This window comes from Aotus nancymaae, unplaced genomic scaffold (genome assembly GCF_030222135.1).
Source record: "Aotus nancymaae isolate 86718 unplaced genomic scaffold, 86718_ANA_hifiasm-v0.15.2.pri h1tg000040l, whole genome shotgun sequence".
Taxonomy (NCBI): Eukaryota; Metazoa; Chordata; class Mammalia; order Primates; family Aotidae; genus Aotus; species Aotus nancymaae.
Window position 1 is genome coordinate 35,836,384 of NW_026988454.1, and position 13,496 is coordinate 35,849,879.

Below are 13,496 nucleotides of genomic sequence, written 5' to 3' on the forward strand. Positions count from 1 at the left end.
AAGATATTGGCTAAACATACATATTCAACAGATCATGGGAGGAGCTATGAATATTAATGAAGGTGGTCCTGACACATGCTTGTTGAGCAAATCTGCATGTAACATATGACCCGTGTTCACCTGTGGGTGGAGACTTAGCATTCAAATATATTACAGTTATGTCTACCGCCATACCACCCTAAAAGTGCCTGTTCTTGTCAAATGTGTTACAGTTGGGCCCTATCCATCAAAAGATCTTTTCAGGTTACAAGGCACCCAAGTGAGCAATCTCTGTAAACCAGACAGAACCAGTCCATGGTTGGTGGTCTCCCTATCAGAAGAAAGTTACTGAAATCAGGCCCTTGTCCAATTAAAGCTGTAGTTATGGTTGGTGGAACCGGGGTTCAGTTAGTCAGTGTTTGTTAGCAAGATGAGTTGTAATTTTTTTTTAATATTGCTTCTCTCAAAGCTAGTGCTTGAGGGAAAAAACAAAACAAACAAACAAACAAAAACCCTTGTGACAGTTAAAACAGTTTATTCCAGGCCGGGCGCAGTGGCTCATGCCTGTAATCCCAGCACTTTGGGAGTCCAAGGCGGGCAGATCACGAGGTCAGGAGCTTGAGACCAGCCTGACCAACATGGTGAAACCCCGTCTCTAATAAAAATACAAAACTTAGCCAGGTGTGGTGGCATGTGCCTGTAATCCTAGCTACTCAGGAGGCTGAGACAGGAGAATTGCTTGAACCCAGGAGGTGGAAGTTGCAGTGAGCCCAGATCATGCCACTGCACTCCAGACTGGGTAACAAAGCAAGACTCCATCTCAAACAAAAACAAAAACAAAAAAAAGAAAAAAGTTTATTCTTTAAGTGTAAGGTACATTATTTTATCCTTGCCTGGCATGGCCTTTTGTCCTGTATATAATTTGGTATCTCATTGCCAGAGTCTGTTCTGTCAGTCTTATGATCTCTGTTTTAACATTAATGCTGGTCAATTTTGTCTCAACCACAAAAGAGAGTGGGTAGAACGAGGCATGTCTGACCTCCCCTCTCTCCTGGCAGTGGCCAGGAACTCAGTTTTAAGGTTTTTCTGGGGTCCTCTTGGCCACAAGAGGGTCTGTTCTATCAGTGGGGGACTTAAGATTTTATTTTAAGTTTACAATATTTATGAAGATAAAGGTAGATATAGGCAAAGAGATGTAGATATAGACTCCACTTTTGTTAACTGAAGGGGCCTAGATGTTATGATACCCCAGAAGCAATTAGGGCACCAGTGCCCACTCAATGGAACCACGGCTTTTAGGAGAAAGAGCTGATTTCAGAGTTAGTGCAGGAAAAGTACAAAATAATCCTGAATTTTTTTTTACTAGAAAATAAGGAAGGCCTCAAAAAATAATGGGGTATGTCCAAAGGACCTAGGAGCCCACTTAAAGAAGCTCCTGTTGGCCAAATCTGGGACGATTTGAGTACTGAAATAAATAATGATCACAACATATTTTAATCCATTGGAATGAAAAAATTCATGAGTCTGTACAGATAAACAATAATAAATAAACAAATAAGAAGAGAACACTTTTACTTATAATAGCATGCTAAAAAATGTAAAATAATGGAGTTTTTATGAATCACTCTTTTTGCAACTACCATAGTAAAATTTGAATCAGGGAAGGATTATTAATGGATACTAAAGCTGTTGGGTAAAAATTTAATGAGAAACAGGATATGTGTAGGTTCTCAAGTATCCTTCTACAAATAACTTATAAATTTCTAAGGGAAAACTATCTTTACAGAAGAGAAACTTACTGAACACTAACTTCACGAAGTGATCAAATCTGGCATGGGTTAGTGATGGCACAGATGAGCATCATGTGCTTTCAAATATGAAGTGCTGAGGACAAATATCACTCATGTAGTGTCCTGCCAAAAATGCATTGTGTTAATCCAGTCATCTGGAAAGGCCAGAAAAACCCAATTGAGGGACGGGCTACAAAATAAATGACCTGGACTCTTCAAAAGTATCAACATTATTTGTTAAAGGCTGAGGAATTGTTGCACATTATAAGAGACCGAAGAGAAAAAAATAATACAATGAATGATTCTCTTTCAACTCCTAGACCAAAATAGAAAATATCATAAATTGTTGCAAATATGAAAAAAATTGATAGGTCCATAAATTGGATTATTTATAGCATTATATCAACATTAAACTTACTGTGAGTTAATGTCCTTGATCTTTGCACACTAAAGTATTTAGGGTTAATGGGCATAATGACTACAATATACTCTCAGAAGTACAGGGGGAAATATAAAACTATGTATAAATGTACATACTGAGAATTTTAATCGATGTAGCTGAGTAAAGGTTATAAAGAATTCTTTATACTATTCTTTTTTTAAATAGAAACAGGGTCTCACTGTGTTGCCCAGGCTGGTCTTGAACTCCTGACCTCAAGTGATTTGCCCACTTCAGCCTCCCAAAAGTGCTAGGATTACAGTTGTGAGCCACAGTGCCTGGTCTATACTATTCTTGCAAACTTTGGGTACATATAAAATCCTTTTTAAATAATATTTTAAAATATAACTAACTTTATTGCTTACATTTTCAGATTTTTAAAAATAAAACAAGTTTATTGTAAATATAGTCTACAAACTGAAAGTTATTAAGTAGATATACCAAATCCTCTACATTTCATGATTCATTAAATCACTGGTATTCATTCATTCAAAATGGCTTTACACATACATATTTCTTTTTTAATGTAATAATGAGTATGCAAAAAGGAGGTATACCATTCTAGAATCTCTGTGTAAAACAATGTAATTTTAATTTTTCTCTTTTTATTTTCATGTCAACAATTTAGCCTCTTTCAGACAAACTCAGAAGTAATGGGGAAATCCAGGGTTATTAAACTCAGTTCACCATTTGTCTTCCTATTGTGAGTTCTAAATTCCAGGTGATCTTACTTAGTTTCCAGGCCATGGTGGGGCAGGAGAACATTGATTAGAAAAATTGCCTCTATATAAAGAGTATTAACATTGTTGCTGTATATCCAGAAATAGTGTCCTATTTGTGTCGTAACTTGCAGCCTCTCTGTATTGCATATTTTGCACTGCATAAATTTTTCACTTAAATTCTACATATGAAGAAACTATGTTAAAAAAAATCCAATGGGAATAAACTAACATCTCAATTGGTTGTAAATAATAACCATAATTCAATTGAAATCCCAGTTTTCCTTGAAGTTCAGGTCACAAGATTTTTCATTAGCTACAAAGCCTGTGTCCCTGGATGAACTTATCTTTATATCAGAGAAGAATCTGGAAAACTGCCAGTCTAGCAGCCCAAAAACCTGACCAATAGTATTGTCTCTGAAATAATTGCTAGGATCTCTTTGGTTCATAACTCTATTTTTGAAAAATTAAAGAAATACATATAGAGAGTGAAAAAAAAAAACTTCAGGCAGTACAAAGAGCACAAAATTAAAATGTTATCTCTTTTTCTTTTTTTTTTCCTATTAATTCCTGCTTCCCTAGCCCAGATTTTATTATATAAATCAGGGGCTGACAAACTACAGCTTAAGGATCAAATCTAGCCCTCCACTTGTTTTTGTGAGTAAAGTTTTATTGGAACATAGATGGTGTGGTTTGGGTCTGTTTCCCCACCCAAATCTCATCTCTAGTCGTAATCCCCACATGCTGAGGGAGGAAAGTGTTTGGATCATGGGGGCAGTTTTCCCCATGCTGTTCTTGTGATAGTGGGTGAGTTCTTGTGAGATCTGATTGCTTTATAAGCATCTGGCATTTCCCCTGCTTACACTCACTCCATCCTGTCACCTTGTGAAGAAAGTGCTTGCTTCCCCTTCTCCTGCCATGACTGTAAGTTTCCTGAGGCTTCTCCAGCCATTTGAAACTGTGAATCAATTAAACCTCTTTTCTTTATAAATTACCCAGTCTCAGGTATTTATAGCCATGTGAAAACAGACTAATAGAACAGCCACTCTTACTCCTTTTTTGTATTATCTATGGCTGCTTTCTTGATGCCACAAGAGAGTGAATAGTTGTAACAGAGACTGTATGGCCTAACAAAGTTACCATCTAGTCCCTTATAGAAAAGTTTGCCAGTCCCTGAAAAATGACAACATACTACAAACATTGTTCTACCACTTGCTTTCTCATTTAACAATAGTGATACACTCAAGATATATATAGATCTACTTCTGTCTTTATTGAGATGGAACAATATTTGTTTAAACAAATTTCATAGTTTGTTTAATGAGACTTTTAGATTGTTTTCTGGTCTTTGCTGTCATAAAAGGTGTCATTTTCATGCACTTGTGCAAAGCTCATCTGTTGGGACAGTTTTTACAGGTGATACAGTGTAAAAGTTCTGTGCATTTTTAATCAGTATTGCCAGTTGTCAAATACAAAAAGTTTTGTGACAAAACTGATTTAGAGCTGATTCAATTCCCAAGTAAGAGATACTTCTTTTGTTCTCTTTTTTGTTTAGATAATTCGGTCAGAAAAATAGAGTCAAAGATTCTGAGTGAGATAATAAATACAATAAGAAAGTTGTAATCTGTCATGAGATTAGAGTTTAAAAAACCAACAAAAGGCCGGGCATGGTGGTTCACGCCTGTAATCTCAGCACTTTGGGAGGCCAAGACGGGTGGATCACAAGATCAGGAGTTCAAGACCAGCCTGGCCAAGATGCTGAAACCCAGTCTCTACTAAAAATACAAAAAGTAGCTTGGCACACGCCTGTAATCCCAGCTACTCGGGAGGCTGAGGCAGAAGAATCACTTGAACTCAGGCGGCAGAGGTTGCAGTGGCCTGAGATTGCATCACTGCACTCCAGCCTGGGCATCAGAGTAAGATTCCGTCTCTAAAAAAACAACAACAACAAAAAAGAAGGTATAATATAGCATCATCTCTGTGTGAAAATATAACTTTAAAATAATACATATTCATAGAAATAAAAAAGAGAAAAGGGAATAATAAAAATTATGGCTTTTAGGGACATAAGGAAAAATAGAAAACTTTATTTTATAATTCTGCAGAAAAAATCATTTACATTTTGCCAAAATTACTTTGTACAGTAAGTTATACGTTAAGTAGATTCTATTAAATTAAATAATGGTTTCAAATGTTGGTAAATATGTCTTTAGTTGCAGAATTTCAGCAACAGACTGCACTTTTTCCTGATAAAAATCAAGCCCAGTGAGAAGTTCTACATCACGGACCCGGGCAATGTGCGTTTTAAATCTTTCTTCAACCCAAAAAGCTTCTGGTATACCTTCCTGGAAAAGAAAAGCACAATATTTTTTTCTCACATTATTTTTCATGAACAGAAATATTTTTATTGCTTAAAAGTTGTTTTTTTGCCAATGATTTTTACTGCCTTAAATCTTAATTTGATGCAGCTAAATTTAGTTTTTAAAAATAAAAAGAAACAAAAGTACAAAGCATACTATAACTAGCATAAAACACCATAGTCAAAATTTATCCATTTTTATGTTTACTTCAGATATAAATTTTTTGATGAAATTAAATATTGCAGATGAAGTTAAGTCCCCAACATGCCTCTGTTCAGAACTAAACATCTTTATATCAAGATGAATCCAGTCTGTTTTTTCAAACTTTTACTGTATGTCAAGATACAATATGACAAATGGATGAGTTTTCAAATTTATGTTAATATTATAAGTGGTATTCTGCAATTTTTTTTCATTCAGTATTACCGTTTGTAATCTATAGTGATGTATCCAGGTCTTGTTAAGCCACTTGTTTGTGATATTTCCTCAGCTGTGGTTTGTGATATTTCCTCATTGAAACACAGCACAAGCTTTTCATTACATATTGATAAAATTTTTATTATTATAAATAATACTATAATAAATAACTTGGCATATGCCTCCTGTGTTCAAGAGCATTAGTTTCTAGGACATATTAATAAAATTGCTGGGCCATAGAGTACATTCAATTTTTTTTTTTTTTTGACAGTCTCACTTTGTTGCTCAGGCTGGAGTGCAATGGCACCATCTCGACTCACTGTAACTTCTGCCTCCCGGGTTCAAGCAGTTCTCCTGCCTCAGCCTCCCAAGTAGCTGGGATTACAGGTGCCCGCCACCATGCCCAGCTAATTTTTTTTTTTATTTTTAGTAGAGACGGGGTTTCGCCATGTTGGGCAGGCTGGTCTCGAACTCTTGACCTCAGGTGATCCACCTGCCTCAGCCTCCCAAATTGCTGGGATTACAGGCATGAGCCACTGCACCTGGCCGAGTACATTCAATTTTAACTTTATCAGATATTAAACCTAGCACTCTTCAGAGTCTTCATACCAATTTACAGTTCTATAGGCAGTGAAAGATAATTCCCATTTCCCCATATCTTTGCCAAACCATGGGTGTAAAATAGCGTTTTATGCCCGTTTACATTTTATTATGCTGACTGTTGTTATAGTTGTGCATCCCTTCAGATATTTCTTGACCGTTTGATTTTGGATATGTTTTTTACAAAATAAAAGTTAGTTCAATAATTTAGAAACATGGGTTTCTATGACATTCTTTATTCTTTATTATAAAGAATAATTTTCTGGTATTCGTATGATATTGCTGAAGTTCAGTTAACTTTTCATATAATAAGAAAGTTTCAAAGTTTGTTGAATTAAATTAATGTGTTTTCATGATTCTCATTTGACTTCAACACAGTGGTTTACTTATTTAAGTATGCAGGCTTAATACAGACAGTCGCTATCTGAGCCAGAGGAAGTGTAAGAGGAAATACTTTTTGTTCCTAACCTCTAAAGCACTTGTCTCTGTCAGATTCACAATGCGAGCTAACATTTTTTTTTAATGCAGTATGTTAGTTTGAGTTCATTCTTTCAATGGGAATCAATTCAAAGTCTTGATATTCTGCCTTTACTATTGCACATTTCAGTAGTACCTAATATCCTTGATCACTTTTTTCCATAACGTTTTCTCCCATTTGGTTTATATGACTCTACTCTTTCGTGATTTATTTGGCATCTGATCATCTTCCCTCTTTTAAATTTGCAGTGAAATGACCACAAAGCATAACACAAAACTATACCTATGCAGAGATGATACTTAAGCTATTCAACACTGAGCAAGTCTCTGGCACCAACCAATCTAAACAGAAGCCAGCTGTAGACAACCACCCTCCCTGCACCAGTCCATGCCAATAGAATAGACTATACAGTTTTATGAGCTACATTTGATTTATATATACGTATGTGTGTGTGCACATGTGTGTGTATTTGTATAAATGACCTGTTACAGAATTGGGAGTATTGTATATCCCCAAAATACAACTCATTTGTTGAGACAATATTGATTTCAGCATTCTTCTGCCCTATCCACGTTCTTATTCTCTCTCCTTAGCCACTTACAGACCGGTGATTGCTGCTATCATGCTAATGGAACCACTTTGTCAAGGATGACATCACTGAGTGGGTTTTCCTTAGACTTTTCACTTAGTTAACTACCCTAAGCTTCTGAAATTCCCCCTTTGTTATCCATAGCTCTACTGTTTATTTGTTTGATGATAACTTCTGTTTCCTCAGCTGACTATACTTCCTGGAAGTATAGATATTTTCCTCAGTATGATTTGAGGTCTTTTCTTTCCATTTTCTCCCCTTTGGCAATTGTATTTCACGCCCATGATTTAATCCCAAATCGAGAGCTGCAGTTCTGACTTCTCCTCCAAGTTCCATACCTATATTTTCCAATATCTGCTGAGTAACTTACAATAATGAAAGTCACTTGGACTCGTGGCTACGTCTCATTTATCTGACAGAAATTTAATAATACAAAGATGACAGGAGAGAGAAAAGGAAAAAGGAGGGAAGAAAAGGTGGAAGGAACAAGGAAAGGACAAAATAAGTGAGGAAATATGACCTATTTCCTTACACCAAGTGTGGGATAGAACTGTGAATCTGGCCAGGCGTGGTGGCTCATGCCTGTAATCCAAGCAAGCACTTTGGAGGCCAAGGCGGGCGGATCACCTGAGGTCAGGAGTTCAAGATCAGCCTGACCAACATGGTGAAACCCCATCTTTATATATATATATAAAGAATTGTGAATCTACCATTCCTATAGCTTGATCTCAGTTCCCTCAAGCCTCTGAACAGTGAGAGTACATCTGTACATTGAGTAATTCGAATATTTAAAAGTACAGAGTTTTCATGCAATGCAATGCTTAAAGCAAGCCATCTATTTTATTAGGTGCATCAAAGCACAATGACCTATCCAAATGCTACTGGAAATATTGGCTGGTTTAGATGTACTAAGAAACAGTCTGTGAATGTACTATACTTTCTGGATGATTTGCATATAGGAGATTCAATATCACTCTGTTGACTTTTATTTTTATTTTTATTTTTTAAGACAGAGTCTTGCTCTGTTGCCCAGGCTGGAGTGCAGTGGCATGACCTCCACTCACTGCGACCTCCGCTTTCCAGTTTCAAGCAATTCTCCTGTCTTAGCCTCCCGAGTAGCTAGGATTACAGACAGGTGCCATCACACCTGGCTAATTTTTGTATTTTTAGTAGAGACAAGGTCTCACCATGTTGTCCAGGCTGATCTGAATCTCCTGGCCTCAGGTGATCCACCCACCTTGGCTTCCCAAAATGCTGGGATTACAGGCGTGAGCCACTGCCCCTGGCCTTTGCTGATGTCAGAATGTAACTTCATTGTAAGATATAATTCCTTTATAATAGCCATCATTTTTTTAATTGGGAAGCCTTAGGGTTTTATATAGATTATTTTGTTTACTCTTTATAAGCTTCATAAAAGGAGGTGAATATTTTATACTTAATAGATATAACAGATGAGGAAACAACATATTTACCCAAAGAGGCCAAGTCATTCACTGAACCCAGGATGTCCAACTCCAAAATCCATGCATTTAAGATCTGTTTTATACTATTTCTCATATATCCTCCTACATATTCAGCTAGTCTGTGAAACTGAAGATTGCCAAGAGCAAATCCATCCTTCTCAAAACAAAAGATTATCTATCATATATATTTCCTGATCAGGCATGCCTGGATTTTTAGTGATCTTTGCCTCTCTCTCATCTTGCTTTCCCCTTCCCCATATCTGATTGACAGCTACTCTTATTAACTTTGCAATCTTTTTTATAATCATAGCTTGGCTTAAGTTTGCTTTATACTCATTGCATTTTTTCTCATAATTGTCTATATAGATGTCACATTCTTATTACTATACTGCAAATTCCTCCAACTCTTGGATATGTCCAATTCATTACTGATGATGTCCTATTCGATAGAGATAGTGCTCTATTAATTTTGGAGAGATCACTTCTACTTTGGACAATCAAGGAAAGCTTCACATAATTTGCACTTTACCTTGACGTGCAGGTGGAGTTTTTAGTAGATAGAAAAGAGAGGGATTCTAGAGAAGAGAAGAACATGGGCAACAGTGATGCGGTAAGCAAACTCAAGATGTGTTCAATTAATTTCAAGGGCTCTGATTGGCCTGAAACATGAGCCTGTAAAGTCAACTGAGGGTAAACTGTGAGAAGACTTAAGTACAGGCTCGAATTTGTTTTCATTTGTTTCTTTGTATTTAGTTTTTTGTTCAGGATAATAAAAAGTTTTGGGGTGAGAGGGTATGACATAACATAAACTAAATTTTACTTAATTTTAAGATGAGTAAGTTGGTAGTAGTGCACACTGACAAATGACAAAAGGACAGGAGATCACAAATATACTTAAGATTCATTTTCAAGAGTCCTAATGGAAGGTCAAAATGGCCCGGACAGGGATAGCAAATAGTGTGTCTTCTTTGTGTACCCACTGTAATCACTCCATCATGGCTACCTAGAGCCTCTGTAATAATGAACTGTTGAGTCTGGATTTCATGGTAAAGAGCACCACACTGTATCAGTCATTGTGTCTGTCATTGGAAGAGGAAGTAAAGAATAATGCCTTGCCCTTGTCTCAACCAAATGCTGGCAGGAAAAGTAGGAAGGGTTTCAGCTCAACAACATCTCCTGATAGTTTCCTGTTTGGAAACTCTTCTTCCTCATTTTAGGACTATGAGTGGCTCACTCTTCAGCCTCTAAATTTGGACACCTTCTTTTTTTTTTTTTTTTTTTTTTGAGACAGAGTCTCGCTTCATTGCCAGGTGCCAGACTCAAGTGCAGTGGCACGATCTCGGCTCACTGCAACCTCTACCTCCTGGGTTCAAGCAATTCTCCTGCCTCAGCCTCCCGAGTAGCTGGGACTACAGGCGTGCACCACCACGCCCAGCTAATTTTTGTGTTTTTAGTAGAGACGGGGTTTCACCATGTTGGCCAGGATGGTCTTGATCTCTTGACCTCGTGATCCGCCCGCTTCGGCCTCCCAAAGTGCTGGGATTACAGGCAAGAGCCACCGCGCCCGGCCCACCTTCTTTAGACAATGTAAACACTCAACTAAAATCCTATCTGCATGACCCAACTGAAATGTCACTCCTCCTGTCAGGAAGTAATTCTCCTTTGAAATTCTACTACAACAGTTTATCTGTTCCTCTCTTACATCACTTATCTCTTTCTTCTAATATTTTACTGGATTTCTAATTGTGAGTACCTCCTATAGTGCACAGCATGGTGAAGGCAGTCATGTGTTGTACACCTGAAAGAATATAGATTAATCCCAATCTGGCCTAGATCCCAAGCTTTAATTCCCAGGCTCTAATTGCCTATGGGACTTTCCATATCAATGCCTATTTCTACAAACTTAAAGTGCCTAGCTTTAACCTATCCTATCTACCTGCCAAAAAGTTCTCATTCTTAACTTTCCTCTCTCTGTCTTTTTCCTAATTACCAACATTCAAATCTGATTCATCTTTGAGTTTCCTTTTGGGGTGGGGGCCCTTGGATCCAATCAGTTACTAAATCCTCTTCATTCTTCATATTTACCCTCCATGGAAGACTCTTTATAGTTTTCTCAATATACTCAAATTCTATCCATCCTTTGGGGCACAGCCCTACTTGCACCTTATTTCATGAAATCTTTATTGATCATTCCAACCAAATGTGATTTTAACTTCAAATACTAAGTCCTTTTAACATTAATTGTCAATTGATCCCAACTTTGCAACCTCTTTTACTTTTTAGAATAATTCTTGTATTATTGACTGACTAATTTGTGTGCCTATATCTCATATGTAAATTGAAATTGTATATGAACTCTTTAAAGGCAGGGACAATGTATTACTCCTTTATGCATTCTAAAGAATTTCTTTCATGATACTGTGCACTTAATAGGCACTCGATATATTTGTTGAGAATGACTTCAGTAAAACTTAAGTTCCAGGATACATATATTTTCTCTAAGGAACTTATATGCAAGTTGAATTAACTATTTACATATACTCTGCCTTGATCTAAAAAAGATTTTGAGGTAGCCTAATAAATGATGTTTAAAAAAAGAATGTTACTTGAACTTGTATGTGTGTGTGTAAGTGTGTGTGTGTGTCTACAATCAATTTCACACCTCATGGCTCAGGTTGATGGAATTTTTATATTTACATACTCATTCAGAAGCATTAATTTAGTGCTAACATTGGAAAGACTTTTAAGATATGTGGCCAGAATAAAAATAAGTTCTGGTGTTCTATTACACAGTAGAGTGGCTGTAGTTAGTAGCAATGTATTGTATATTTCAAGATAGCTAAAAGAGAGGACTCTGAGTGTTATTATCACAAAGAAATGATCAATGTTTAAAGTGGAAGATACGTTAATTATCCTGATTTGATCATTATACAAAATATGCATGCATTTAAACATCATACTATATCCCATAAATATATACAATTATCATATGTCAGTTATACATAAAAAAAGAAAAAAGATTAACAAGATTTCACCTCTTTCATTATTAGTGAATGTAAATGAAATGTATATAAATAAAATATATAAGGTATGCCTAGATAAACATATGTTCATCTATGCAGATATATGTTTAAATTGATATTAATTACATAGAAATCAATAGTCTAAGAAAAAGCCTAAGAATGAAGTAAGCTGTATTATAACTTTTCCCATGAAAAACCTAAAAAAATATGTTTCAGTCAGAGCCACTTTTATGAGAGCCCAAATGAGCTCTGACTCATTTTCTCAGGTCCCGGACCCTCCCAAAGCATACTCACAGGACAGCTCTCCACGTTGGTAGGTCGGTGAGGGATGATAAAGGGAAGCACGTCCAGCCACCCAGGGCAGTTTTCCGGTGTGTGGCTCTTGTTTTTACAACTGGTCAGCACCACAAAGTAGTGTGTTGGGATGGGAACATCAGTGTTGGCTACATGTCTTATAAACATAATTGAAAACATGTTTTGATGTTATTATATTTTTGCTTCTAAAGATAATAAATGTCTTTACACAGTTTTTTCATATAAATGTAAATATAAATATATATATATGTAAATATGCATATATAGAAAAACTATGTAAAGACAAACATATATACATACTTTGGATTTTTTTTCAGTAGAGATGGGTTATCACTTGGTTGCCCAACCTGGTCTTGAGCTCCTGGGCTCAAATGATCCTCCCACCTCGGCCTCCCAAAGTGCTGGCATGACAGGTGTGAGCCACTGCACCAGGCCAACAAATGTCATTATATAGTTTTAAAGAAATGCCAAAGTAAAAATATAGTAAAAGAAATTAATAAATAAAAAGCAGAAAGTCATACATATTTTTTACTCCCATCAGCTTGTATAGAGATTTACAGTAGACGTCCAAGCTTGGTCATTCTAACATTATGAAAGAATGTTAGAATACAAAAAAAAAAAAAAAAAAAAGCAGATATTCTGCTTCTTGCATTTCTTTGTTTTGTTGACTTTATACTTCACAGTAGTGTTTTCTAATAGAGCAGAAGCTAAGAAGGATTCCACCTCCAGCCGTGCACTTCCACAAAACGTGTTTCACTCATCCCTAACATTCTATCATCTACTGAGTTTCTTTTCATCTTTCCAAGGAAGTGATTCTGTGCTATGAACTTCACAGTGCAGACATGGGGATAAACCCATGCAACTGATGTGACAGTACTTTGGTTTCAGATAATGAACATTCTAAGTGCAAAATCTGACTCCACCAAAGGAATATAAGCTGGTATAAATAGAAATGTATTCCTGTGATTTAGAACATGGACTCAGAGCCAGGCTGTCTGGGTTCATATTCTAGCTCTACCACTTATTATACAGAATTTAGATAAGTTATTTAACCTCAGTTTTCTTATCTCTAACGGGGGGCTAATGGAACCTAACTAGGGTATCTTTGCAGATTATCTGACGTATATATAAGTTCTTTGAAAAGTACCTAGGATATAGTAAAATACTCTCAAAGTTATATTATTAGAACTATTAAATTGTGAAAGGTAGAATCAATAATGAAATATTGATACATTATTCAATCAACACTGAAAGAAGGACATGGTGAACAAAATAGAAAAAGGCCACACACTTGGTAGTCATAAATGTTACTTTATCAGAAGGT

The 13,496-nt window shown here is 36.3% G+C and overlaps 1 protein-coding gene across 3 annotated transcripts in view; it reads right to left on the reverse strand.

The window, feature by feature from the left end:
- Positions 1-2,712: 2,712 nt before the first annotated feature.
- ENPP3 (ectonucleotide pyrophosphatase/phosphodiesterase 3) overlaps positions 2,713-13,496 on the reverse strand; it is a 93,661-nt gene continuing 82,877 nt past the window's right edge. For all 3 annotated transcript variants that reach the window (XM_012458303.3, XM_012458302.3, XM_012458301.3), the window contains 2 exons: positions 12,152-12,308; positions 2,713-5,272 (listed from right to left, as the gene is read on the reverse strand). In XM_012458303.3, the coding sequence (XP_012313726.2) occupies positions 5,102-5,272; positions 12,152-12,308 (328 nt within the window). In that variant the 3' untranslated portion in view covers positions 2,713-5,101. The remainder of the gene's footprint in view (positions 5,273-12,151; positions 12,309-13,496) is intronic.